This window comes from Xiphophorus hellerii, chromosome 4, assembly GCF_003331165.1.
Source record: "Xiphophorus hellerii strain 12219 chromosome 4, Xiphophorus_hellerii-4.1, whole genome shotgun sequence".
Taxonomy (NCBI): domain Eukaryota; kingdom Metazoa; phylum Chordata; class Actinopteri; order Cyprinodontiformes; family Poeciliidae; genus Xiphophorus; species Xiphophorus hellerii.
The window spans coordinates 15,457,012-15,484,501 of NC_045675.1; the positions used below are offsets into that span (position 1 = coordinate 15,457,012).

Genomic DNA, 27,490 nt, shown 5'->3' on the forward strand with positions numbered 1-27,490 from the left:
ATTTGTCATATATTTACATTCAAGGAGTAAAGTTTCACTCAGATTTTTCTTACTTCTTGTTAATATTTGTGTGTGTGTGTGTGTGTGTGTGTGTGTAAATCTGGTGCACATCTTTGCTTTTCAAGCATCTTAATTTTTCCATTGATGCATCTTGCAATTCTAAAACAAAGTCCTAAATAATCCACAAACTGTGACATTATGATTCCTCAGAATTTTTTATTTTTTTTATTTCAGGTAAATACAATTTCATCTTACAAAATCTAGAACAATAATATGTCGATAAGAGAAATAACTTTTGAAACTGTTAGAGTTTCAAAAGTTATTTTGAAACTCTAAATAATATGCCAGAAAAATATGTCTGGCCCATTATTTTACATACGACTGAGGTTTTATTGGTGGTGAGGTTTCACGCTGCATACTGATAAAAACCTTCTATTTTGTTTTTAAATACACAAGACTTTTCAACCCTTGCTGTCTCATAAACTTTTACAAACAATTCAAAGGACTTGTAATTAAATATTTAAACAGTAGCTGTCAGAAATTAGTCCTGTTTTTCTTAATAAATATCATCTTAGGACAATCCTGTTCGTGAGATGCAGTCATTAATGGAGCACACGTTTGTTAGATGTTTGAAATCTGAGTTTTCCTGGTGGTGAACTTCCTTTGGCAACTGGAGTTAACAATCAACATTCCAGCAATCAAACTGAATAAATGGCATCATGGTTACTCTGTAAGAATTAATGATAAATGCAGACTACTATGGAGGTAGATACATTATTCAAACCTGTCATATTTGACAACACCAGCCTTTTTCAAACCTGATTATTTCCTGTTTGCATTACATAAAATAGCACATTTTAAAATCCTTTTCAGCTACACAATTTTCTGTAGTAAGTTAAATTGCTTTAGACATAATTACATTGAAAAAGTATTGACAAAAATCAGCATATAGAACATAAAAACATCCAACTTCACATCATACAGGCTGAAGTAAGAACCACGGTCACAGCAATAATTTATAACATTTGTTCCTCAATGAAACGTCCACACTAAATCTGGTTGAATTGATTTTAGATCTAAAAAAAAAAAACATACTTAACATTTTAGTTTCCGATAATCAGATCCTGATTATTGTATCAGGTGTAGAAGTCGTCAAAAAAGAAAAAATGGCAAAGTGAAAACCTTCATAAATTATGTTGCTGAAGAGCTGCATTATGTTCAAATTTAAACAGCTTGTCTCTAACTCTGCTCAACACAGAAACTGGACTCGGTTCTGCCAGAAACAAAGAAGAAAGTCACAGTTAGCTAGAGGTTCAGAAAAAAGGGGCAAAACAGTGTAAACGTGTGAATACGCTTACATGTCTTGGCCTTTGTGAATCATGTGGTTGTTGTACTCCAAAACAGGAGGAAGAGTCTCCTCCTCTTCCTCAGGAAGCTGCAAAATTATGTTGGTTAGAGACGTAATTTAAAGGGAAAGAGCACCACCTAGTGGTGGAAAAGGTGATCTTACCTCCCAGTAAGCCTCATCGTCGAAGCAGTGATCATCAGCAGCGTCACCCCAGATAGGAATCTTCAGGATGAACCCTTTTAAAAAAATAAAATAAATACCTCTGGCGTCCTTTGATATCACATCTCAATGTACATGTATGCTCTTTTCATAAAGAAATATTAGCATGTTAGTAATTGTCAGTTGCTAACATGCTAAGTCAGTCAGTCTGACTCAGATTTAATGTTTTTTTTTAATATGCGTTGCCAAAATAAGCACAGAAGCCAACTGCATCCCACTTCTTTTAAACTCACCAACAATGGCTCCTCCAACCAGTCCAAAGGCAATCGACACACATGTCCCAGCAGCTTGATATCCTCCCTGTGTTCCCATTCCTCTGTTTGCATATTTGCCCTCCTTATCAAATACATTTATCAGCCTAGGTGGAAATAAAAATGTAGATAGAGATGTATATCAGATTTTAATGACTGGTTAACACATCTTTACATCAGTTGCTGATGAAGTAAGGAGATTTTTCCAGTAGCACTATCTGTCTGGAGAACCAAGGTCTGGGGTGTGTCAAAAAGAAAAAAACATATATTGTCTCTCTTTTCTGCATCTTTCTGGTGATTATTTCAATATAAGCACCAAATCAGTGATTTGACTGATGACTGACCGATAGTTGTGACCGCTTTTGGCTGACTACACTGAAAGTGGAAACTGAAATGCTTAGGATTTGGCCTATAAGTGGTCTTTGATTCGTGCAAAATGGCCCCAAATTGAATCAAATATCAGAATGTAAATCTATAAATTAATAAATCAAAACAAAAATGTTCTACAGCAATTACATTTCTTAATATTTTTGTTATTATTGCCTCATTTGAGAAAACAGGAGGGACTAGTACAGGGAACCACCACTTGAATGAGGTTTGAGTTATGACTGTGTTCATTTGGCTCACCCTTCTTTACTGTAGACATCCTCACTAGCCGCTGCAGCAACGACAGCACCGAGGAAGCCGCCAAGCATTCCTGGGACGGCATGCAGATTGTGAATACCGCATGTGTCCTGGAGCTTTAGGGTTTTCTCCAAAAAGGGCTGTCAACAAAATTAAAGTTGTTTCTCAATCTGTCCATTTCATATTGAAAATGTAGATGTGCCCAAAATAACTCTTCTGAATAAGTTGGTACTTTCCTGCCATGCTGCCAACTTCCTGTTTAAAACACATTCTTGTCTTTTTTCCACCTCTACGTCTGCAGATGACACAGTAAAAATATGCAGACTTACTGTGACAAAGACGAAGCCGAAGGTGGAGATGATGCCCATGCAGAAGCCCACAATAAGCGCGCCGTAAGGAGTGATCATAAACTCTGCTGCCGTTCCCATGGCTACAGCACCTGCCAGAGTGGCATTCTGGATATGAACCTGTCACATAAGGGGGGAAGAGGACATGTTATTCATGACAAGTATGAGAAATATGCCTGATTATTGATTTATTAAGAGATTCTGTTTTAGCAAATGTACCATATCCAATTTTCCTCTTTTATGGAACATGCTGGACAAGGCAACAGCAGTGAGAACGGAGGAGGCGAGGGCGATGTAGGTGTTTATGAACGCTCTGTGCTGTCCGTCGCCGTGGTCTGCGATGGCTGAGTTGAAACTGGGCCAGAACATCCACAGAAACAATGTACCTGCAATCAGATTAATAATTTACCTAAAAATCTGTGAGAGAAGAGTTCCACATTTTAAGCCAAAATAAAGCTTTAGTTACCAATCATTGCGAACAGATCCGAGTGGTAGTTGGACCCGTGGAGCTGTTTACTTTGATGTAAGTTTGGTCGATAGAGCACCCAGGAGATGGCCAGTCCGTAATACCCTCCAAAGCAGTGGATGATCATAGATCCACCAGCATCTCTGCACTACAACGTTAGCAACACGTCAGGAAAAACTCTCTCTAAAGTGAATGAAATCTGGTTTGATTGGTCAATCAGACTCACGTGAAGCAGTTCAAGGATGATGTATTCCTCCACAGCAAACAAAGTGACACCAAACAAGGTGACAACCATGAGCTGGACGGGGCTCACTTTACCCAGCAGGGCACCGAAGGCGATCAGAGAGCCGGCGCAGCAGAAGTCTGCATTGATGATGCTGTTTGGAAGAAGGAGAGTTCAAGCTCAACTGGAAATATGTCTTTCACAGATCACATCAGCTGACAGGTGAAAGAATGTAGTTTCACTTTAGTTACATAATAAACTCCACAGGGAAAAGTACTTACTTCTCAACCCCAATGTAGATTTTTCCAGTGTCCAGATCAAGGGAGTGGAACCAGCCCTGCATGAGAAGCGCCCACTGCAGGCCGAACGAGGCGATCAGGAAGTTGAAGCCCACGCCGCCGTAGCTGTAGCGTTTCAGAAAGGTCATGAGGAAACCAAATCCAACAAAGATCATCACATGGACGTCCTGGAAACCTGCAGGAAACATACGGCCGGGTTGTTATGTAACAGCTTATTCCAAACAAGACAACGCTTATTCCAAAAAAAACAATATCTGTACAACTCCAAATCCAATCTGCATGATTTAAAAATGAGGTCAGTTTATTTATGGAAGTTTCATTTATAATTTTATCCTATATGTGCAATAATATTTCATGAGAGTAACTTGTAGAAGACAAGGATTTTTGTTGCAGAATATAGTTTTGTTCAACTGCTGCCAGGCTACCCAGATAATAGATATGACAAAAATAGATCATCTTTAATTAAATATTTCCCCATAAATTAGTTCTTAGTTGCTGTGAACACCTGGTGTTTTCTTTGGCTCTGTGGAAAAGTACCTACATTCTTCCTGGCAGAGAAAGAAACTGGCAAAAGCACATATTGCATTCAGACATTTTTTCTCAAACATCCATCACACCTGCATTAAAATCTCTGGCAACTTTTTCATACTTACTGGGATATCTGAAGTAGAAATCATTGTCAATGTCGGTGAGGTTATTTTTATGTTTGTACTCCACCCAGTGTGCGTCTGATTCCTTGCCATAGCGGATGAAAACCCCAAACAGGATGATCATAGCAATCTGCCAGACAAGGCAGACGGCTGGCAGACTCACACGGACGTACGTGTTCTTCTGTGGACCCAATCTCTCGCAACAGTTTCCCATGATGATTGTGATAGTGCTGACCCTCTCCTGGTACTGGTCCTATCAGTCCGGTTCCCCGTCTGTGTCTTGCATTAGCATGTCATCACTTTTATAAAGCGATTTGTGTCGGGGGCGGGATCTTGTCCACCACCCAGAAGCAAGGTGTGGAGTCATTACACCTGCTGAGAACAAAGCCACTCCTAATCTGATGTTTCCAGACTGGTAATATCACTTCTAGAAAAGTGCTGCGGGAAGTGGAAAGCACAACACAGCACAGACAGAACGTGCTACTGAAATTAATTATTAAAAAGGAAAATGTTTGATGTTCTCATGTTGTGCTATTTCTCTAAATGCTTTTAAAAACGTTGCACCGTTGTTTGTCTGATTATTGGAAAAGGTTTATTGGTTTCAGCTTTTGGAGAACAAGTTAAACTTTTACCTTGTAACTGGTAACACAGAGATATCAGAAACACATAAATCTCATATTAGTAACTTATAGTTAATGTTCCAGGGACTGTGAATATTTAAAGAAATTAAAGGTTAACTGTAACATATGAAATGTCTTTGCTCCAGCACTACACAGGGGAAAGTAATGTGTATCAATAGGCAAAATGCAAAGCAGATGTATAAATAAACAATATACAACAGATGACTAATGTTGACAATTGAGCATCATAAAATTAGACACAGTAACAGAATCTCCTATGATCTTTTATGGCTGATTCCTGGAAACGGAGAGCTAACCTGAAGAAACCTTGTGCAGAAGATCAGTGACTTAAAAAATACTGCTGGTACGTTTATTAATTTGGAAATGTTTGGATGAGAGTTACTGCAAATCAGATGAAGTGTGTGGGTTTTAAAGGATCTTGGATGAAGAAGTGAAGAAGGTCTGTATAAAAAGTTTCCAAACTGACATCAGTACAAAGTAATTCTGGGAGAAGGTGAAGTTTAACAAAACATCAAGCTTGAATTTCAGAATGTCATTTTCTAAATGACATAGAGCATTCATGTTAAGCATTTCATGCTTAACATGAAAATTAAGCATGAAATGCTTAAACCAGAACTCAAATATCTGGTTTGAGTTCCAGAAATTAAAAAAACTCTTTCACTGGGATTCAAAATGTGCACTCAATTAATCGTAAAGCAAAAATATTGTGGATTAAATGAGAAGATGAAAGAAAAAACACTTTAATATCTAAAATATATGCTGAATATCAAACTGAAAAGAAGATTTTTTTTTCCACATTTTAGAGTAAAACCTGAAATGTAATTTTTAACTACTTTTAATTAGATTTAAAGTAATGACAATCTACATGTCAAAATGTCATATTTAGAATAACAAAACATATTTTCTTCTTCATTCGTATTTTACCAGTTTAATGTCTCACTGCTAGCAGTTTTGACCATTGTCTTCGTGGAAGAGTGTGAGGAACATCTTTGACGTACAAAGTCACATGCTCACCACCTTTGAAAACGTTTTGTGTGCTTCATATCTCACTGATCATCTGACCAAAGATAAATTACAGTTAAAGAGTTCATCATATTTCAGGTACGGCTCCTTGAGTGACACCTAGAACATTCCACTAGATATCTGTTTTCTCATTTAAACATACTTTTGTAACACTGGCTTATCAGAGATCTTGAGATAAATTCCCAGTATTTTCTAAGGAGCGATGAATGATAAAGATGGTAACATTCGATTGAACAATGCTAATAATATTATTTTTGAGTGCAGAGTTAATGGTCTGGAGTTTTCTTCTTGTGTTCTTAGAAATATGTGCTGAATGCTAAATTAATGCAAATTTGTAAGCAAGATTTTGTAATTCAAGTGAAAAAGTATCAGATCTCTTCCACATTTCATCTTGTTCCTTTTTTGTACACAGACCTTTTTTGTATTTTTCAGATAATCAAACCAATTTTAGCATCAAAAGTTTCTGAATTATGATTTCCTAAACATATAAATTCAATCTGATCTCATGTGAAAATTATTCACCCTAAACTCACTTGGCAGACACAAAAATTGGTGAAAAGGATGCGTGACAACTGGCAAAGACTCACTCATCACTGTGGAGAGGTTTGTTAATTCATCCCTATTTGAGGATTTTCAAGTATAAATATTGGAATCAAATCAAAGTCCAGACTTTGACTAGGCCACTGCAATCCTTCTCATTTTTAGCCATTTAGAATCGGACTTGCTAATATGTTTTGCATCATTCTCCCAACTGGGTTAGAGTTTAAGTTCACAAACTGGTAGTCAGACTTTCTCTTTTAGGATTTATTTATTTCTGCAGAGCTGAATTCATGTTTCCATCACTTACAAAGAAATCATGGAGAACCAGCAACGTCTCTCCAGACCAGCATGTTTCCACCATCAAGTCTGACTGCTGGTATTAATTTAAGCTTTAAACTATTTTCAAACCAATAGATCTCACTACCTTTGTTTCTCATCTGCTCTTAAAGTCATTTAAATCAAAGTATAGAGTGTTGATGTTTCTGCCTACTTCATGTTGTCAGACAATTTCTTCCTAAGTGTTCAATTCAACACTGGATAAAACTGAGCTCAACTTTGTAAAACAATTGTTCATTCACAGTCGATGCTTAAATCAGATTGTTTTGGATATTTATTTTTCATTTACGAAAAGAAACCGTCATTAAAATTTTTATTTTAAAGTGTGTTGTGTTTAGTCAGATTACATACATCCTCAGGTTATATTTGTGTTATTAATATTTAATACCTTAGATGGAATAGCTTGTCGGCGAACAAGTAATTTCCCCTTGGGGCTCAATAAAGTCTATTCTGTTCTTTTCTATAGATCTGATGCTCAAACATTTTGATATAATCTACAAAGGATATATGTGGGGAAAACACTTTACAGCTCGGCAAGTTTTTCATCTTGTGCAGAACTTTTGATCATCAGGACTATATTTTCCATTTTTATCATGCTTATTTTCCACTATATTTACAATGTTGTTTAGTATTTCAATTAGCCAATATGATCAAGTCAAAATTAAATCAACTTTATCAAAGTTGACAAAAGCATAAATGCTGCATAAGTGGTAAAGAGATAATGATGCATCTGTTAAAAGGCTCTTTTAAAGGAGCACTTTACTCCTTTTGGTTGATGAAAAACATGTTTACAGACACAGAGAGTCCTCAGTCAGGAGACAGAGAGCCATGAAAGTGAGGAATGTCACTCAGTCACAAGGTCACATTTAGACATTTATACACAGAAACATTCAGGCAGCTGAAAACCCCTCAAGCAAAAATAAATCTTGTTGTTATTCAGTACTTTGTAAATATTTGGGTCATGCTGGAAATGCGGCTGTCATATAAGTTTACAGAGCAGATAAATGACCAAATGTTTTATTAGAATTATATGATTTTATTATGTTTTCATGCAAAGTATAAACATATAGAAAGTCTCCACACTAAAATAATTTACATTTGTCAGTTTGTTTTGGACGTAGTTGGATGAATCAGAAAATACAATTTCTAAACTCCCTAAGCAATCATCAGCTTTAGTCAGTTTTCCTGTTCAGCTACAAAAAAAATTCAGGAGTTTATGGTCTTTAGAAGTTAAAGAAGGAAAAGTTTGTCTGTTTTAATGCATCTAATATTTATTTACTTCCCCTTATTTAACGGTGAAACCAGCTAGCCTTTAATACAGTGAGAAAAACTGATATAAGTTAGAAAGTACAGAATTAATTCAAACAGAAAAGGTATGAAAGCATAAGAACAGGGCATCATTAGAAATAACCTCCCACAAGAGAAAATGTGTTGAACAATACTTAAAATCAATTCAGTTCAGTGTATTTACATAGCCTCAACTCACAACAAATGTTGTCTTGAGTCATTGTACAAAAAAATTCAATTCAATCACACATATATACCAATTAATCATCTTTATCAAAAAGTACAAAATGCTCAAGTAATTATTTGGTAGTTTAAAAAATGTTTGTCTAAGGAAACCCAGCAGATTGACTTTGTTTTGTTGACACAACAAAAAATATCAATGTAAAAAAGTTCACACTAAAACTCTTAAAACACCATCAATTATCTCCTGGTCATCTCTCGTCAACCACTCCTTCAAAAACTTGATTAAGTATTGAATAAACAAATGATTCTGTTTACATAAATGAGTCCTTTACCTACGCTCTAGCTTGAATAAAACCTCCTGAGTGTAAAATACAAGTTTTTGTATCTAGAAAAGTCAAAATAAGTGAATAAATCACCCGATTTATATTGTTAATCTCTCATAGAAACCACCAACCTAAGCAGATCGGGGAACTGTGATGTATATTAAGATTCCCCCAAGGACCCTTTAATATTGGAAATGCAGAATTAAAGCCTTAAGATGTTTTATTTGCATCTGCTGTGTCAGTTTAGTCCTGATTAATAACCATATTTAAAGAGTTTTCAGCTGGATTTAGCTCAAAGCCCACAGGATGCTGTTTCAACAAGAGTTGAGGTGCAACAGTAGCTTTTGTTTACATGTCGCTGTAACAGATTCCTCTCAAGTCTGAGTCACCTGCAGACTGCACCAGCAAAGACGACTGCATTTTATCACCTTTATAGTGAGTGAGAGCTCTGTTACAACACAATGTTCACTTTACATTCTCCATCCATTGCTGCTGAGGGTGGGACAAAAATGGAATGAATTTTTGAACAGGGAGTGCTCAGATTTGCTTGGGTCAAAAACAAGCAACAAAATGATCAATGCGAGTAAGTATATTCTTTAATATATGTGGATATACACTGCCTGGCCAAAAAAAAAGTCGCCACCAAAAAATGCCTTTAGCTTTGATTACAGCCCGCATTCGCTGTGGCATTGTTTCAATAAGCTTCTGCAGTGTCACAAGATTTATTTCCATCCAGTGTTGCATTAATCTTTCACCAAGATCTTGTATTGATGATGGGAGAGTCTGACCACTGCGCAAAGCCTTCTCCAGCACATCCCAAAGATTCTCAATGGGGTTAAGGTCTGGACTCTGTGGTGGCCAATCCATGTGTGAAAAAGATGTCTCATGCTCCCTGAACCACTCTTTCACAATGTGAGCCCGATGAATCCTGGCATTGTCATCTTGGAATATGCCCGTCCCATTTGGGAAGACAAAATCCATTGATGGAATAACCTGGTCATTCAGTATATTCAGGTAGTCAGCTGACCTCATTCTTTGGGCACACAATGTTGGTGAACCTAGACCTGACCAACTGCAGCAACCCCAGATCATAGCACTGCCCCCACAGGCTTGTACAGTAGGCACTAGGCATGATGGGTGCATCACTTCACCTGCCTCTCTTCTTACCCTGATGCGCCCCTCATTCTGGAACAGGGTAAATTTGGACTCATCAGACCACATGACCCTCTTCCATTCCTCCAGAGTCCAATCTTTATGCTCCCTAGCAAACTGAAGCCTTTTTTTCTGGTTAGCCTTACTGATTAGAGGTTTTCTTACGGCTACACAGCTGTTCAATCCCAACCCCTTGAGTTCCCTTCACATTGTGCGTGTGGAAATGCTTTTGCGTTCACAATTAAACATACTCCTGAGTTCTGCTGTTGTTTCTCTTCGATTTGATTTGACCAAACGTTTAAGTAATCGCCGATCACCATCATTCAGGATTTTTTTCCGACCACATTTCTTCCTGGAAGACGATGGTTCCCCACCATCCTTCCAGTTTTTAATGATGCGTTGGACAGTTCTTAACCCAATTCTAGTAGTTTCTGCAATCTCCTTAGATGTTTTCTCTGCTTGATGCATGCCAATGATTTGACCCTTCTTAAACAGACTAACGTCTTTTCCACGACCACAGGATGTGTCTTTTGCCATGGTTGTTTAAGAAATGAGGAGTTACTCATTGCATCAGCTGGGGTTAAATAACTTGTTGCCAGCTGAAAGATAATCGCCTATGCAGTACTTATCCAATAGGAGGCTTGTACCTATTTGCTTAGTTAAATCCAGGTGGCGACTTTTTTTTTTTGGCCAGGCAGTGTATTCATAAAGTATGAGTACATCCAGATTTGAAGTGAGAGAGTTTGAGATTAATGCTGATAAGAGTCAAACAAGACCTGCTTTGTTCCTACAGCAGCTTAATTAAAGTTTACTTTAACTTTATGTTATCGTCAATCTTCTTAAACTTGCTTCGTGATTCAAGAACCACCAGGACCAATTTATGGGGAGGCAAATATTCTTAAAAATTTGGATTATTCAAAGATAACTAGTGCAGGGAACACACTGAATGCTGATGATGGCTCTACAGAACCCCACTTCAAAATTTTAAAAACAATCTTTTCACCTTTTTTATATTTGTTGTTGTAAATGGGTTTTAGATGTAAAACTTACACCTGGCATTATTATGAATTAAGCCTCAACTGTGCTAAAGAATAAACCCTGGTTATTTTCACATAAAATGTCTTATAAAGTAAAAAAGAAAAAGAAAAAAAAAGTTAGATAAATAAAAGTTTTCGGCAAAACATTTTTTTAACGCAAGTTTAAAACACATGCTCATATTTTATTACAGAGTGGCAGATAAGTCCACAGACGACAGAGGACGGGAGCTGCAGACGCAATGATGACGTTTTGAGCAGAAAAGGGAAGTGACTGTGGAAATGTGGAAACATCTGTCTGTAAGCCAAGTGATAAATACTAAGAAATGGTCAAATATTGCCCTGAATAGACGGAACAAGTGACAGAGGAGCAGTACGGAGGTTTCAGATCTAATCAAAAGAAGGAATCTAAGTTATGCTTCGTCACATGGTTTGGCGCGCAGCACTGGAATGAACGCAGCACAGACACAAAGAGCGGCTGTCAATCTCAGGTAAGTGAGCCATACCACAGTGCCCTTCAGTTATTTAAACAAAAATAAAACTTTAAAGATTTTCCTGTTGTTTGTTTAGCACTGTCTGGTGCTGTGGCTGATTAAATGGAGATGAATGCACAAACTGCCACAGTACACGAGTCAAATTGGGCACACTTTGATTTAACGAGCCAACCTGCAGAAAGTGACTAATATTGGAGGAATTTCTCTGCAGGTACAGAAACCGCACAAGGACAGATGCCATGGAGATATAGAGTCAGCCGATCGGTCGGCTTGTTGTTGGTGACGGAAATCTGCCCCACCGCAGGCGATGTTCCTTTCTGATAATTTTCAGCATGAAGATCAGAGGTCGCCTTGTCGGCCAGCATCTTTGCTCCTCACATGCTGCCTCATGCGACAGCATGCAGAGATCTTTCTGCAGGAGTTCCGTCACATGACGCAGGGAGACGCACAGTAAAGACTGTGACCGAGAGCAGCCTCCATTCTCAGATGGAGCAACATCAGTTGTTGTTGCACTTGCAATTTCTTCTTTTTCTTTTGCTTGTTTTATTTTGTAGATCAGAGAATATCCCGTGTTTATTTTTCTATTAAAATGCACACTGATGTTGAAAATACAGGTGTCATGAGGTGAAGCAGGTTATTTTATCCTCCACATTATTTAAACAATGTTTCTCTGTCTGGTAGTATATGTGTTTATTTTGGAACGTGATTTATTTAAAAATTAAGCTCACATAATCCACCTTATTTGTTTTTAAAAAAATTTCAAACATAATAATTCTCATGTTGGAATATATATATAATCATCCAAACAACAGATGTGATTATTTCTCTTCCTCCTGTAGTTTGCTTATGATAAACGCTAAAATATGTGTGAAACAAAACATTATCTTGAAATGAAAAATATTGAATTAAAAGCAGTCTTATTTTTAAATTAAAATATATTTGTACTTACAAAATGCTTAGAGAAATAGGAAATGAAAACAGATGGGAAAAAACCATTACTGTTTTTAGAGTTTTCCCTAAATTGTTTTCCAATTGTGGTTCACTGGAAAAACATTGGATCTTAATTAAATATTTATTTTCAAATTAATTTCTAAAAGTTCAAAACAATTTAAAAAATCCACTTTTTGGAATTTATTGGAGAATGACTCCAATGAATTCTCCAATGACTACAGGAGAATTACTCCAGTAGTCATTTTTACTACTGTTGCTGTAAAGAAAAAAATACACTGAGATTATCTTAACTTGAACATCTAGTTAGTAAGAGTTAATTTATTGTCTCCAGACAGATTTACTATTTGACGAAACAGTTAATACCAACTCCAAAAAACAACTCCCTGCTGTTGTCTCACACAGACACTTTAACGGTGTTGAAATCAAATGTGACAATCTTAATTTGGTCAAATTTGTTGTGTACTTATCGCAGCTAAAAACCAGACGTGCCTGTAATTCTGGAAGTTGACAAATGATTTGTCTGATTAACTAATCGATCACTCAAGCTGTCAAAAGAGCAGGGAGGAATCTTCTCCTAGTGCAAGAACTTTGTTCTGGTCATGTTTTGTTTCCTTGGAGGCAAATAAATCACAACTCTTTCATCAGACGAACTAAACGTTACAGAAAACAAGCTCAACCAGTGAGGTTTCAATTACAAAACCGCCACAGGGGGGATGGAAAGCGTCGACTGATGAGGGACACACCTTCCTCTTTGCACGAACTGTATGGAGCTTTATCTAGTCTAGAAGACTCCAAAGCACCTCAGAATACATTCAGTCATTTACGCACTGATGGTGGAGTTACATTGCAGCCACAGATACTCTGTGGCTGACTGGCAGAAATAAAAACGGCTCTACTGAACCTGTTGGCCACCAGGAGGCAAAGCGGATGAAGGTGACTGAAATGGACACACCATCAACCCTATAGGATGAACTCTGACCTCCTCAGCCGCTGTCGCCCCATCATTCTCATATATAACTTGTTTGGGAATTTCTAGCCATGATATTCAATTTCTAATAAAAAGTAGCAACAGTTATTCATATTATACTTGAATGCCTGTTTTTTTTCTCCCTTTTATCTACAGGATTAATCTCAAATAAGGTTTGCAGCATGAAGTCTCAAAGCATGTTCTCACTGCAAAGAGGATTATCCACACTGAAATGTCTAATCTACATTAAATAAACGTCAAGAAAAGAAGCTGCACATATTTTCATGATTATTTAACTTGATTTAATCTGTGCAGCTGATACAAAGGACCAGACAAAGGTGTTTTCTTAGGTCTCTGGTGACAGTATGTAACCTCTGAGTTACCATCACTAGCAGACAGGTTTGTCACTCAGCAATGTCACCTGCTGTCTCTAAAAATGCAGCTGTTAGCAGAAGTTTTCCTCTCCTGTCACATGACAGATTTGAACAATGTGTTGGGTAATAGTTTCTGTTTTGGCAGGGAAAAAAAAGGCAAAACTATTCATTGTTTTTTTTTCATTAATTAACAGCAGGAAACAATTTGTCCATTCATCTGAGGTAACACATTTATGCACACAAGGTCTACAGGGATCTGGTGCCTATTTCCAGAAATGAAGGGGTGAGATGCAGGACTGCACTGTGGACAAGTCACAACAGCAACACAGACAAGATGGCAATTATGGGACGCCCCCTTAGTCATGAAGTCTCCTCATTTTACGATGTCACCAGGTGACTCTGAATCCATCCTTGCACTGAACAGGTGCAAGGAATCACACATTGATTGGAACAAATCAATGTGTGGATGTTACCACAATGTTCTCCAGTTGAACAAAAACAGAACTGAAGTTATTATCTTTGGACATAAACAGGAACGATCCAGAGTCAACACAATAGATATTACAGATAGAAACTAGAGATCAGGCATGAAATCTGGGAGTAGTGATGGATTCTGACCTAAACCTCCAGAGTCACATAAAGACAGTTACAAAGTCAGCCTTCTATCATCTTAAGAACATCTCCAGGATTAGAGGACTAATGCCTCAGTGAGATCTAGAGAAACTTATCCATGCGTTTCTCTTCAGTCGTATTGATTACAGCGTCTTCACAGATCTGCCTAAAAAAATCTATCCTCCAGCTGCAGCTGATCCAGAATGCTGCTGCTCGCGTTCTGACTAAAACCAGGAAGTTAGAGCACATCTCCCAAGTTCTAAAGTCCCTACACTGGCTCCCTGCAGCTCAGAGAATAAACTTTAAAATACTTATTTTAGTTTATAAATCACCAAATGGCTTAGCAACAAAATAAATAAAAAAGCTGCTGGCTGTTGCTGTATCAACCCTCCAGACCACTCAGGTCTTCTGGTTCTGGTCAAAATCTTTCATAAACACTTTCCTTGCAGAAAGCCTTCCTATAAGGACTGAAACAGCATAGGGTGTGTCGATATTACATTAAACCTCGTGGATTAACCATGGGATGTTCCTCAAATTCACACGTTGTGAAGCAGGTATAGTTTGTTTGGGAAAATGTAAGTATTGAGTCGATGCACTGAATGCTATTATTTTTTTAAAGTTATTTTGATACAACAGAACATGCAGCAGAATAAACGACTTACTGGTTATAGATGTGAATGAAGTAGCAACATTTCACCACTTGTTAGAAAATGCAGCTGTCTCTATTTCTGTTGTAGCTGCACTTCATGTGACTCCTGCTTCAAACGTGTCAGCAGCAGCTCACTGACATCATCTGCTTTTACACTGGTCACATCTCAGCTTTTATAAGATGATTTGTATTTATCTCAAAGTTAAACAACGTAGCTGCAAATTTTGACCCTGAAAAATAATTGGAATTTTATTTATTTAAAACAGATTCATTAAATATTAGAATTAAATATTAATTCAAATATTTATTTTTTAAAAAAAGAGTACTTTTTGTTTTTCCATCTGTTATTTGTACACAAATGGAAACGAGAAAAATTGTAATAATTGTCTGAGTGGATACAGATCAAAAAATATTTATACAAGTGTAGAGTGGCTCCTACACATCATAGTGCAAGCTTGTGTTTTCTGCAACGTGTTTCTTTACTAAAGGACAACTTCGTGTCAGATTCTCTCCTAGTTCTGCACCTAAACTCCAGTTCACTGTCATCATATGAATTTTCTCATTGACTTTAGAAATGAACTCTCTTTCAAATAATTTTCACTTGTCCTGAGATGTTGCAGCTGCAGTTGATAATGACTCTAGGGAACATGTTTCTAAGGAAATTCCTCTCAGCTAAAACTAACTACTGATCATCTTTTGGGAAAAAAACAAGAAAGCTAATGAAAACATTTCCATGTACTCAAAACAATTTTCCCTGACAGCTGCTTATTTAAATAGTATGACAAACCTTTTGAGTCATTTTGCATTTTTTTCTTTAATAAGAACAGAAAACTGAATAAAAGTGATTCACTTTGCGTTCATACCTGGAACCAGTTCACCAAGCTCTCTTTCAATGGGATATTTTTAAAGGAGTAAAGCAAATTATAATTTAAGATTATTTATACATGCATCACTTTGTATGCTGCACATTGTTTTACCAGGCTCAGTTGTGCTCTAGCTTTGATACATTATCTAAAACCTAAATTAAACAATTCAGTGATTACTAAATGAAGTGAAAGCTGTGTAGATCTGTTTAAAGTGAGATTCCAGTTATCACTGGTTTCTAAGCTAATCTCTCCAGCTACAGACTTCTGCAGCAGCACCAGGCCATCTCTCTTGTTAAAAAGCAAACTGCCACTCCTTCTTTATTTGAGAAAGTTGCAAAGCGTTGCACAATCTTTGAGAGGTGGGACTGGAGCAGGGACTATAACTCATCTAGCTTTATAGCTCTCTCTCTCTCTCTCTCTCTCTCTCTCTCTCTGCATGATCCAAGGAAGTTGGACCGGCTCCAGATGAGTATGTTGAAACAGGTTTGCACACACCCTCGGCTTACTACTCATTGCTTATTTGCACTTTGAATTACAACTTTGAATGGACTGAATCTAGAAAGATTATTATGTCTGGAGTTTATAAATCTCTGTTGTGGGAACAATTTTTGATAGGTATTTTCTCAACCTATATAAAAGGAAATTGTCTTTTTATTAGCAGAGAAAGGGAGTGAGTGGAATGTGGGAGAGTGATCTTAACAAAACAGGGGGGGTAACACTGATAACAAGTAAGGATAAACAGAACTAAACTCTACACACAGACAGTTTTACAACTAAGGAGTATCTCAGGAAGGCCCCCTAAAAAACACTTGTGAAAACGTGAGTGAGTTCAAGGAAAAGTCTTACACACAGTTGATCAAGTTCCTCCTCTCTGAGGTGATAACACTAAACCTTAAAACTAAAAAACAACTTGTAATATAAAACTACTAATGTAAGGAAGATAACAAAACATAATAATTCCAACAATTTTAATTAATAAGTTTACAGACTCACCATGGGAATATTTTGGGAGCGTTTTTTTGTTATTTTTTGTGTATTTTCTCTGTGATCCTACAAGGAATGACCTCAGTCAATTTTAAAAACAACACCTGGGTCACAAGTTTGAACGTTTTTGTGTATTTACTCCAGAAAAGCTCAGCTAACACTAATGCCGCCAGCAAGTCTCTTCCACATTTCCTGCAGGATATTTGATCACTTTTCTTGATAAAAAAAAAAAAAAGCCTTTGTATTGTAGTTTGTTATTTTCACTTGGGTTCCTGAAGCTTGATGAAAGTGTGCTTTATTTATTCCAAAGTTAGTTTTATGTATCCAATTACGTCCAAGTTTCAATCATATGTTGAAAAAAAATGGCAGCCTGGCAGCCCCAAAGCATGATGTTCCCACCACCATGCTTTACAGTTCTGTTACTTAGTCTTAAATCCCCTTCTTACTGTAATCCCTCCAAACATAATTTCTGCTCACTGAGGCCAAATCGCTAAATCTATGGAAGTTTGACAGTCTTAATTAGCAAAAAGGCATCCGACTTCTCCATGTGGGCAGCTGCAAATTTCAGCCGAGCTTGAAGGTTTTATTTTTGTCCATCTCCGTTCGATGCTTGGTGATAAAATTTTATTTCATTTGCAGTTTCCATGGTGAATCCTGGGTTATTATCTAACATCTGGAGGTAAGAGTTTAGGTCAGCTGGCTTAAACATGAACACAAATGGGGTTTCCAGCAGGTTAATGATTTAAAAATATATAAAAAAAAGACTTTTAAATGAATAAAGCAGAAATGCATTAAGCTTCTCGAATGGTATCAGCTTCAAACCCTTTGAAATATAAAGCTTATTCTTAAAACCAGATCCACACTAGGAAACCAGGAAACTTAAATGGACTCTTATAGCAACAGTGCTAAAATCAATGCCAGAAACTTGATGATGGCGATAAAAAAACCTTCAAAAGGACATTTACACAAACGTAAGAGAGGATCAAAAGTGTATGTATTATATCAGACCCTGTGTGTACAAATGTTTGTTTCTGAAATTCAGCGTTTTTTATGTGATTCCTTTAATCCTGAAAAGACAGAATGTCTTAAAAGCAACAAAAAAGGCAAAAATGTATTTGATGCTGCATGAAAATGTATCACCAGGTTTGTAGACATGTTGTATTTTCCGAACTGCCTCCTGCTCTCAAACATAAGAGATTTTGCCCCACAGGGAAACCCGAGCTGCTGTTTTTATTCAGCTGAAAATATAAAGTCTCATCCTTTAGGCGGTTACAGATTGTTAGTTCTGATTAGACTCTTGCATTTCTTTTACAGTGTTTAGAAAAAACCTATACAAAGGCCCCTCAATTCCTCAGAGCAGCTTTACTGGACAAAATACTGGAGAGCGCTCTCTCTCTCTCTCTGTCTGAAATGAAGTTTTCTTGTGTTGGAGGCGACTTTGGGAAAGTTGAAATAAGAGAGAAAATGCCCCCAGGAGGCCAACCAACACACTTCCCGCCTCTAAAAGTAATTTTCCATATACAGTAGTTTTCACACCAAAAAAGTAAAAAAAAACCCCAGTAAGATCCATTGATTTTCTTTTTTTATTTGAGTTCTTCTTCAGTGTTCAACTCTTCACCAGAAGGAAACTAAATATATAAAACAAGTGTGCAGACTACTAATAAAAAGACAGAAAAGGCCTATAACAGAGAATTGCATCATATGATTTTGTTGTGTATAGCATTGAGCTCAGTCCGAATTTTCCTGAAAGTCGGTCTGTTTCTGGGGTCGTACTGCCAGCAGTTGCTCATGACCCTGGAGATCTCCACGGGGCAGCCGTGAGGAGCGGGCATCCGGTATCCTGCAACAAGAGTCACCATCAGCTCTCCGCAGGATTACCTGAACTCCAGCGTTTATCCTCCGCAGGCCGAGAGGCGTCTTTACCTTTCTCCACCTCGTCACGCGTCTGCTGGTTATTCATGCTGGTGTAGGGCGTCATCCCCATGGAGAACGTCTCCCACAGTAAGATCCCAAAGCTCCACACGTCACTCTGAGTGGTATAGCGACCTGAGAGAGACACCAGGGGGCAGCATTCGCAAAGGAAAAGGTGTTGTGTTCTTTTGACGGTTTGCAGTTTGCAAAGTGCAATAGGGTGAAATGACTTTTGGCCTACCATAGTTCAGGGCCTCTGGAGCGGTCCATTTGACGGGGATCTGCCTCAGACCCCCCTCTGCAGAGTAGACCCCGTCATCTCGCTCGCGGGACATCCCAAAGTCGCTTATCTTCACCACGTTGCGTTCTGCAACAAGGCAATTTCTTGCTGCGAGGTCCCTAACAAAAGAAACAGATGCATTAGGGGAGAGAAATAGACAGAAAACTCATGTTCTGCAGAAGAAACAGGAAGGAGAGAACAGACGATACTGAAAAGGAAAGAGAAAACGTGTCTCTGGTGTTTTGTGTGGGTTCGTTTTGACATTCTGTGATGCAGGCTGGGCAGCCATTCTTCCAGAAACCTGTTCTGATCTGTTCCCGCAGTGTGAACTGTACTCAGCCAGATATCACAATCGCCGCCTCCTCCTCCTCTCCACAACTCCCACAGCTTCATGATGCCTCAATTCCTCAGCCCACATCCACTGTTTAACTCTCCAGAATTTTCTTGTTTTCAGAAATGTTCAATTTAATTTATCTCTACTTTTAAGTTTTTGTTGAAACGAGCTACAAGGACATTTCAAGTCTGAATAAAAGAACCTGTTAAATCTGTGCACAGTCAAACTAGAGATAATGGGACTTTTCTCAGTTAGCTCACATATGAGAAGAAACATATTCTGCTAACAGAATAAAATAACTTCTTTCCTGGAATGAAGATGCAGAGCTGCTCCTATCATAACTTCACTGTAAAAAACCATTTCTCTGCATGAAGTTTGATTACGTTTCAGTTTGGGCACCGCGTCTGCACATAGGGGAAATTCTGCATATTTATATAAAGTAAAGCAAACAGTTCTGAAAGTACAGACCTGTTTGCAATAAAAAATAAAATAAAATGTACTGAAAGGCAGTGACAATTGTGATGCTGGAAAGAAAAATAAATGTGTGGGAAAACATATCCAACCATGGATGTTACAGAAGGTATAATGCATCCTCTCCTCCAGGAACCTACGTTAGATTGCATTTGCAAATAATGTTTCTAATTTAATAAACTGTCTAAATTTTTTTAATGCTTTTTAAAATACAAAAAATAAAAGTTTATGATTGTGAAGAAAACAAACTCTTCAGCTGCAGAGATAATCAAAATGATAAAAATATAAACTCTCAGAAAACAAAGATACTTTTTTATTCACCAAATGAAATTAACAATATAACTGCAAAACAAGACTGCTTGTTTTGATACAATTATCAGTTACTACGGACTCCTGTAATGTCATGCATATTTAATTTTTATCTCCAAATGAGTAAAATAGATGAGTCATTCCTGCCTTTTTCAATCCGCAGCATCACATTGATTTAGCAGCATTAGTTTAGACCCGATTGTGCCAGATGTTATTCTTAAAGCTCTGAAGGAAACCTAATCTGGTCAGGACTTGGAGTTCCCTGAAAATAATAGAGAAAAATTATATTCTAATTTTCTTCTCCTTCTTTGATCATTTCAGCTTCTGCTCTATTTTTGGGTGAAAAGTTAAAAGAATTGTTGCAAATTGTTCCCATCTGCTGAATCTGGTCGACACGTTTGCTCTGGCATCTATTCGGCTCAATCTGCCTCCTGAATCAAGTGCATTGATAAACTAGTGAGAGCAAAATAATAGCAAAAAACGTAGGATATTATGAAAATTAGTGGCATATTGAGTTGACTGCATTTAAACATTTGCAGGTTTGTTTCTTACTACTTTTGCTGACATATTGTGTTTAAAGTCGTCTCTTCCAGTTTGAATAATTCAAGTTTTACTTTTTAAGATCTTGACTGTTTGCATTAAGTCTCCTTGAACAATTCTGTCTTTTCAGCTTAATCTGATGCAGAACTGAATGCTTGTGTCATTAAATTACGCTCACGGCAATAAGTCAAAGGGGACTTTTCTCACGTTTTATTTGAGGAAATTCCGTTATTCCTGTTTTTTAAACTGTCATGACAACATATGAGGAAGTGTTGTGAGGAAAGGTAGCAGTTTGATGATGCCTGTGTGCTAATTTCAGGGCTTAAATGTCAGTCCACATCAAAGGAGCTTGAGCTGCTCGTCTTCTCTGAAATATTTCCAACACTCAACATTAACATAAGGGTAAAGGTTGAAAATGATCAAATAATTTACTTTTATTTCTCTCATATTCTGCTTTTGGTGTTTCTGTGCTCAAATTGGGAAACCCGGATCTGTGCAGAGAAGTGCAGAGAAATCCTGTTGCAACACGGGTTGAAAGGCCCCTCATAGAGAGCAGGAAGCCTTTATAAGACGCCAGATTTGCAAATGCATTCAGCAACAAAGATCTTCACTTCTGTAGACATGGTGTGTAATCTGAAAGAATAAAAATTAAAGTGGTTGGACAGCATTATCTTCGTTACATTTGGAGGAAAGAAGGATAAACCTGAAAGGCTGAAAACATCATCCCAAGTGTTAAGTGTAGGGTTGGCAGCACCATGTTATGTTTTACTGCAGGAGGGACTGGTGCATTTTACAAAAGATGGCTATATCAAGAAAGAACATTAAATTGAAAAATTGAAGCAACATCTCAAAATATCAGCCACGAAGTTAGTGTTTAAGAACATGTGGGTCTTCTAAATAAATAATGACTTTAAAATAGACGAAATCTTGTTAGAAATTGCCTTAAGGAGACAAAGTCAATGTTTTGGAGTGGATGTCCTGATCTCAGTGCTATGGAAATCTAAAGAGTTCAACGTTTTTTCTTCTGATTCCCCAGAATATTTTCCTAAAAGTCCTGGGATTCATCAAGATGTTTTCCGGAAAATCTGAGACGAGCCATAATGATCTCTTGGTTTTTGTTTTGAAACTTTGTCATGCAGACCATTTTTGCTTCTTTCCTTTGGTGAAGACATGAACTCTGACCTTGGTTTAGGCCTCACTTGCCTAAACCAAGTGAAGCCTTCAGTTCTTTGGATGCTGTTTTGGGATCTTTTGTGATCTCTTGGATGAATCATCGCTGTGCTCTTAATTTCTGTTGGCCAGCCGATCCTGGAAAGTTTACCACTGTTCCTTTGTTTTTTAATTTGTGGATAATGGCTCTCACTGTGGTTCAGTGGAGTCCAAAAGCTTTAGAAATCACTCAACTCTTTCCAGATTGATGGTTCTCAATTACTTTCCTTACTTGCTCCCAGTTTGTTGGTGATCTAGGCATGATGTGCAGCTTTAGAGAGTATTTTGATGTATTTCACTTTGTCAGCCAGTCTTCACTGAGAGCAGTGGTGCAGGTGTGGCTAGAGACCGTCATAAACCACCACCACTTTTCATACAAGACCATGAAGGTTTGGATCATTCTTTCCCTAATATTAAACACCTTCATTTAAAAACTGCATTTTGTGTTTACTTGTGTTGTTTTTGATGTTCTGAAACACTCAAAGTGCATTAAAAAAAAGGAATCACAAAGGAAACAAAATTTTTTTACAGCACTGCGTAGCTGGAGTACAGGAGGCCCTCGCTCTGGATCACCCCACTCTAACCTTCCCTGCCGCAGGCGGCGCCGACTCATTTCCTCTGCAGTGGCTGAGTTTCTCTGAGTGCGACAGCTTTGCTGTTCGAGCTCAACTATCCATTCCTAGCGTTCCGGTTTGTATCAGCTCTAAAACGGCCGCTCTTGCACATTATAGATTCACAAAAGGAATCAGCTAAACAAAAAGGGAAAAAAACTGCACTGGAGGGATGATGGCTGGAGCAGAGTCCAAACAAAATCTCTGATTCAAACACTTCTGTGTGTTTGTTGTCAGATGAAAGCTGCATGCCGCAGTGGAAAACCACCGCTGTGGAAAACCACCGCTGTGGAGCACTGAGTGAGGTCAAGGATGGTTTCAGGGTGCTGGGCTGCAGGAAAACTTTCTGATCTCTGTAAAATCAATGGAACATGCAATAAACATGAATAACACGCCATCCTGAAGTTTCACACCATCAACAGCTTTAACCCACACACTCAGACTGAGCAAGAACCAGTTGGCAGAGAAGAAACAGACGAATGATGACCTCAAGATGACTGGTTAAAAGCTTCATCTCAGTCACTTTACAGGAGGTCCCCTCAAAGAAGGAAAGATTGCAGCAGTGAAAATGGCTGAAATCCATTCTAGTAAAAGGTCACAGAGGTCACATGAATGCCTCAAAGATGTGATGCCTTTAAAATGTAACTTTTGTATTATTCTGAATCAATAAATTCAGAAAGTTTTGTTTTTGCCTTCAGTGGCGGCATTTAGGGCTCCAGAACTCTTTTACATGGATACGGTTTCTGCTGTTTAAATGCGTATTAGTTGTTACGATTGTTTAAACATTCCTTAAACTTTGTGAGTCATGTGAAATATTAATTTTAACTTTCATTTATTGTGGGCGGAATGACATTTCCTTTTGGCTAAATGAAGATCTTGCCTTAAATCATTCATCATCCATGCTGCTTTTGTAAGAAAACTAAACTAAATCACAGCCTTGCTTTAAAAGTTTCACAAGTTTTTACTAGTTGGAAAGATGTGCAAAAATAAAACTCACTGTACAAAGATACAAGAAGGATTTTTGGTAATTTATTTAGTCAGTAAAACACATCACCACCAACCTGTGGATGCACTTCTTACTCTCCAGGTACTCCATTCCTGCTGCTACATTTTCAGTCATTTTGACCAACATCTTAGGCGTCAAACCGTGACCCTCGTTCCGCAGGAAGGAGAGGAAATCCCCACCTAGAAAAGTTTAAAACAGAGAGTGAATGATGCAGCTGAGCGGACGGAGCTAAAGATGTAGAGATGGTGTCCACCTGAAACGAGCTCCATGATGATGTAGATGGGCTGTTTCTGTGTGCAGACGCCGATCAGTTTTACGATGTTCGGATGGTTGTACTGCTTCAGGATCCTGCAGGACACGTGAGCAACTCAGAGAGTTTGCTGCTGATTGATCTGTGTGTGTGGGGGGGGGCGTGCGGGTGTGTGTGTGTGTGCTTGGGAGCCACACTGACCTGGCCTCCATCAGGAACTTGCTCTTATGTTCTGGAGCCAGATTCTCTTTGCAGGACTTCACAGCTACAGGAGTGTTATCAGAGCGTAAACGACCGCTGTACACCTCTCCAAAGTTGCCCTGCAGAGACATTTTTAAACATCTATGAAGCTCCTTCAAGATCTTTTCACTCTATCATAGACTTCTGTCACTAACTGCGTTTCCTTTAACCATATAATTCCACAACTTGACATGTCAAAAATAAATTGACTTAACGTTTCAAAAAAAGCTTACTTTTTAGGTCTATAATGAGGTGGGGTTAGTGTATTTCATAAAACTGCAATGGAAATATTTTTTTCTAGACGTTGCCACTGGTGCGAACCATGAAGAGGAAGACAACAGGAAGTAGGAAGTAGTTGGAGGATGATGGTCCAGCCTGATTTTAAGGACTAATTGATTGAACAAACTTATTCACATGTGATTTTAATTGCATTTCTTATTTACTGCAATTACGAAATTGTGTTTTTTCAACATTAGTGGAATAGTGACAAAGTTTTGAGCACATTTGTAGTGCAAACAGCTATAATCTTCTTCATTTGTTGCAATTGCATCATGTTCTGTGCATCTTTTTGTTCTTGGTGAGTTTTTTTGGTTATTCTCTAGTTTGTGTAGAAAATCTAAACTTTTTAATTATCACATTTTAGAGTTTTGGATTAAAGAAATAGTATTTTGTAAAATTGTCCAGCGTCTTAGCTGTCATTCAGCCTTAATACTGAAAGGGCCAAAAAGTTTCTAATCTTTTATGCCATGCATGAAGTCATTACAAAAGGTGGGAAGTTGTGTGGAATAAAAAATAAAAAAAAACCTGGTGTTGATATAGATCTCAGCAAGACATATGTTGCATCACCTCTTCCAATAATAGCACTTAATTTTTGGTGATTTAATGAGACTAAATTCTGTTGCTTTAAAAGGAAAATTGATTTGAATTTCGTCTAATGGCTTTCTTCAGCTGAGAAACGGCATTAAAATTCAAAAGTTGCATCTCAGACTCTAAAGGCCTTTTGCAGTATCCTATTTTAAAAATTAAACATGAGTTAATTTAGAAAAAGACTGAACAAGTTTGGATTGCTTGAAATAAAAGGGCTGCCAGAAGAAACTGTCAGCACTTTGCAAAGTTGCATGAATCCCACGGCTTCTGGAAAGATGCAATTAGAAAAGATTAGACTAACGTAGAAATATTTGGTCCTAATGCACTGCAGCATCTTTTGCAAAAAGCAAACACGGCACAAATTTTCTTCTCATAGAACATGAACGCTCTGCAATCCAGATCAGATCTTAACTAGACTGATATGTGGTGAGACCTTCAGTGAGCTTTGCACATATAAATGTCTGAGAACGTCAGCAATATGAAGCAATGTCAAAAAAAAGAGACTTAAATGACTAATTCAAGCTGTTTCGACTAAATCTGATCTCACAAGTTGTTGGGGATTTTTTTCCATGACTTCAAATATATGAATGTAATAAGATATTAATAGTTCAGATCCTAACACGATATCCTGCACTGATTTCTATCCGTGTCCTGATAAAAACTCTTCCTTTCTCTCTTCAGCCCTGAGGACGCAGCAGCCATGATTTCCCAAAGGAATCTAAAACTTAACAGCAGATTAAATGAAACCAAAGAAAGACTGTGTCGTTTAAGGATCTTAAATTACTTTTTCCCCTTCATGAGGATTTAAATTGGGCTTGCAAATGCAGATGCAGTAAGTGTTCTTGACCTGCTGCAGAGATTTTTTTGTATAGCTTCATGTTTTACTCTCGATACTCACAGTTAAAATCTGTTTTTAATAGGCCTTCTTACAACCCCCCCACTGGTTTTGTCTTACATCAATGCATCCATCAATATTTGCTATCTAACACAAACAGCGCAATGAAAATTTTACTTTTAGATTACAAAACAGCTTGAAGGTTTAGTGTTTCACAGATGAGTTAACTTTTCTCCAGCCTTTCTGTGTTGTAACATTTTATACCCAGCAGTGTTGCTGACCTGTAGCCAGCAAACATAATCAAGTGGGACCGCTGTGGTGTTTCCGCCCGAAGCAGTTTAAATTTAAGCAAAAGCAGGCAACATCAATAGTCTTCCTGCTGTGCAGAAATTAACTCCCAAGTGAAGGTCCAATTAAAATGAACTTTCTAGAGACAGAACGCTCAGAAATCTGAGTTGAAGTAGCAGGAACACCAAAACAGGCACCAATAAGAGGAAAACGTCAGAGGGAAACCACAGAGGTGCAGCTAAGCTTGAGAATGTATGTTAATTTTTCCATCACTTTCACTTGAAAACAGTGTTGAAGTCAAGATTTTTTTTTCAATGTTTCTGCCAGTAGATGTGAGATGTACTCACCTTTCCAATGAGGGGGCCCAAGATAATGTCATCATGTTCAAGCACCCATTTATCCTGCAGGGGTTGGAAACCAAAGGAGAGGCTGCGTTACTCCGTGACAGCAGCAGGTTACAAAGTGGAACGGTGAATATTTGGGAAGCAATTTAATAGAAGAAGATTAGATAAAAAAGTTCAGATTTTTATATGACCTATCCTAACCTTAAACAGGTTAGGATAGGACTTTTGCACAAAATCATTCTTAGATAATGACATTTCATTCTGCTCAGTTCTGCCTATTTTCAGCTTCTTTCAGAATGCGCTGTTTTAGGGCCTCCTGTCACTTTAAATCCAAATAAGCTGCTGCTGGCCACACCCTCTAACTCAACGCTTACACTCACACATGAACATTTTCTGCAGACAAATGCAGAATTAAACAAACGTACATCTTTGAAAAGCAGAAGCAGAGCCTTCTACGCAACCAACAATTATGCAGCAAATGGCTTCTGGATGGTAAGTCGTCATTGTACAACGCACACAGCGGTAGGGCCTGCTGACCAAATTTGCTGGAGCTACACTTGGGTTGCTAGGTAACGGCAGAGTGGCTGCCAATTTGGGAGGTGTTTGAAACAGCTAATTTTAAAGACACCAAAAAACAGCGATGAGAAAGCAACACAGTTCATGCAGCGGCTTGGACAGAAAACCAGAGCGGAGCGCCAAAAGCCAGATCACATAGATAACATTAGGTGATAATTATGAGCACAAAGTTTATTAGATGAGCAAAGTTATGAAAATCATGGTTTTACTTTCAGTATTGGTTTCTTCAGGGTGGCCTCTGTCTTCCTGGTGACGGGTAAACGAGATGACTGCAGGTGATTGATAAGCTTCGGGATGCTTTGGAAACCTTCTCCATCCAGACGGTACAAATTCTACTGACACACATGGAAACGAGTTCAGAAGAAACCGTACCGACATAAAATGTTGTTTTTAATTGCTATACTAGCTGAACTGATGTGTTCTTGTATCCAGTTGGTGTTGAATTAGCAGGATAAATACACAAGCTGGGGAAAACGACATAACTGCTAAAATGCGTGCACAGTTTTTATTTACATAAAACATTTTTAAAAACAACATCTTTTTCAAAACCTTTGAAGATATAAAAAAAACTGTATT

General features: G+C 37.9%; 2 protein-coding genes and 1 long non-coding RNA gene across 3 annotated transcripts in view; 1 reads left to right on the plus strand and 2 right to left on the minus strand.

Annotated features, from left to right (window-relative positions):
* Nucleotides 1-191: 191 nt before the first annotated feature.
* On the minus strand, nucleotides 192-4,723 carry LOC116719120 (ammonium transporter Rh type C 2-like). The gene is made up of 11 exons (XM_032561511.1): nucleotides 4,431-4,723; nucleotides 3,760-3,952; nucleotides 3,482-3,632; nucleotides 3,256-3,403; nucleotides 3,009-3,175; nucleotides 2,772-2,909; nucleotides 2,446-2,582; nucleotides 1,801-1,925; nucleotides 1,511-1,584; nucleotides 1,359-1,435; nucleotides 192-1,273 (listed from the first exon to the last, which is right to left on the minus strand). The coding sequence occupies exons 1-11, from the start codon at nucleotides 4,639-4,641 to the stop codon at nucleotides 1,240-1,242; spliced, it is 1,455 nt and encodes a 484-aa protein (XP_032417402.1). The 5' UTR covers nucleotides 4,642-4,723; the 3' UTR covers nucleotides 192-1,239.
* Nucleotides 4,724-11,146: 6,423 nt separating this feature from the next.
* LOC116718239 (uncharacterized) lies at nucleotides 11,147-13,466 on the plus strand. The gene is made up of 2 exons (XR_004338901.1): nucleotides 11,147-11,437; nucleotides 11,652-13,466. It is a non-coding gene; the product is annotated as an uncharacterized LOC116718239 (long non-coding RNA).
* Nucleotides 13,467-18,408: 4,942 nt separating this feature from the next.
* Nucleotides 18,409-27,490, minus strand: part of fes (FES proto-oncogene, tyrosine kinase) — a 28,801-nt gene continuing 19,719 nt past the window's right edge. The window contains exons 11-18 of the mRNA XM_032561616.1: nucleotides 27,124-27,246; nucleotides 26,342-26,395; nucleotides 23,966-24,084; nucleotides 23,768-23,862; nucleotides 23,570-23,693; nucleotides 18,996-19,153; nucleotides 18,767-18,889; nucleotides 18,409-18,683 (exon numbers count right to left, since the gene is read on the minus strand). Of these exons, the coding sequence (XP_032417507.1) occupies nucleotides 18,541-18,683; nucleotides 18,767-18,889; nucleotides 18,996-19,153; nucleotides 23,570-23,693; nucleotides 23,768-23,862; nucleotides 23,966-24,084; nucleotides 26,342-26,395; nucleotides 27,124-27,246 (939 nt within the window). The 3' untranslated portion in view covers nucleotides 18,409-18,540. The remainder of the gene's footprint in view (nucleotides 18,684-18,766; nucleotides 18,890-18,995; nucleotides 19,154-23,569; nucleotides 23,694-23,767; nucleotides 23,863-23,965; nucleotides 24,085-26,341; nucleotides 26,396-27,123; nucleotides 27,247-27,490) is intronic.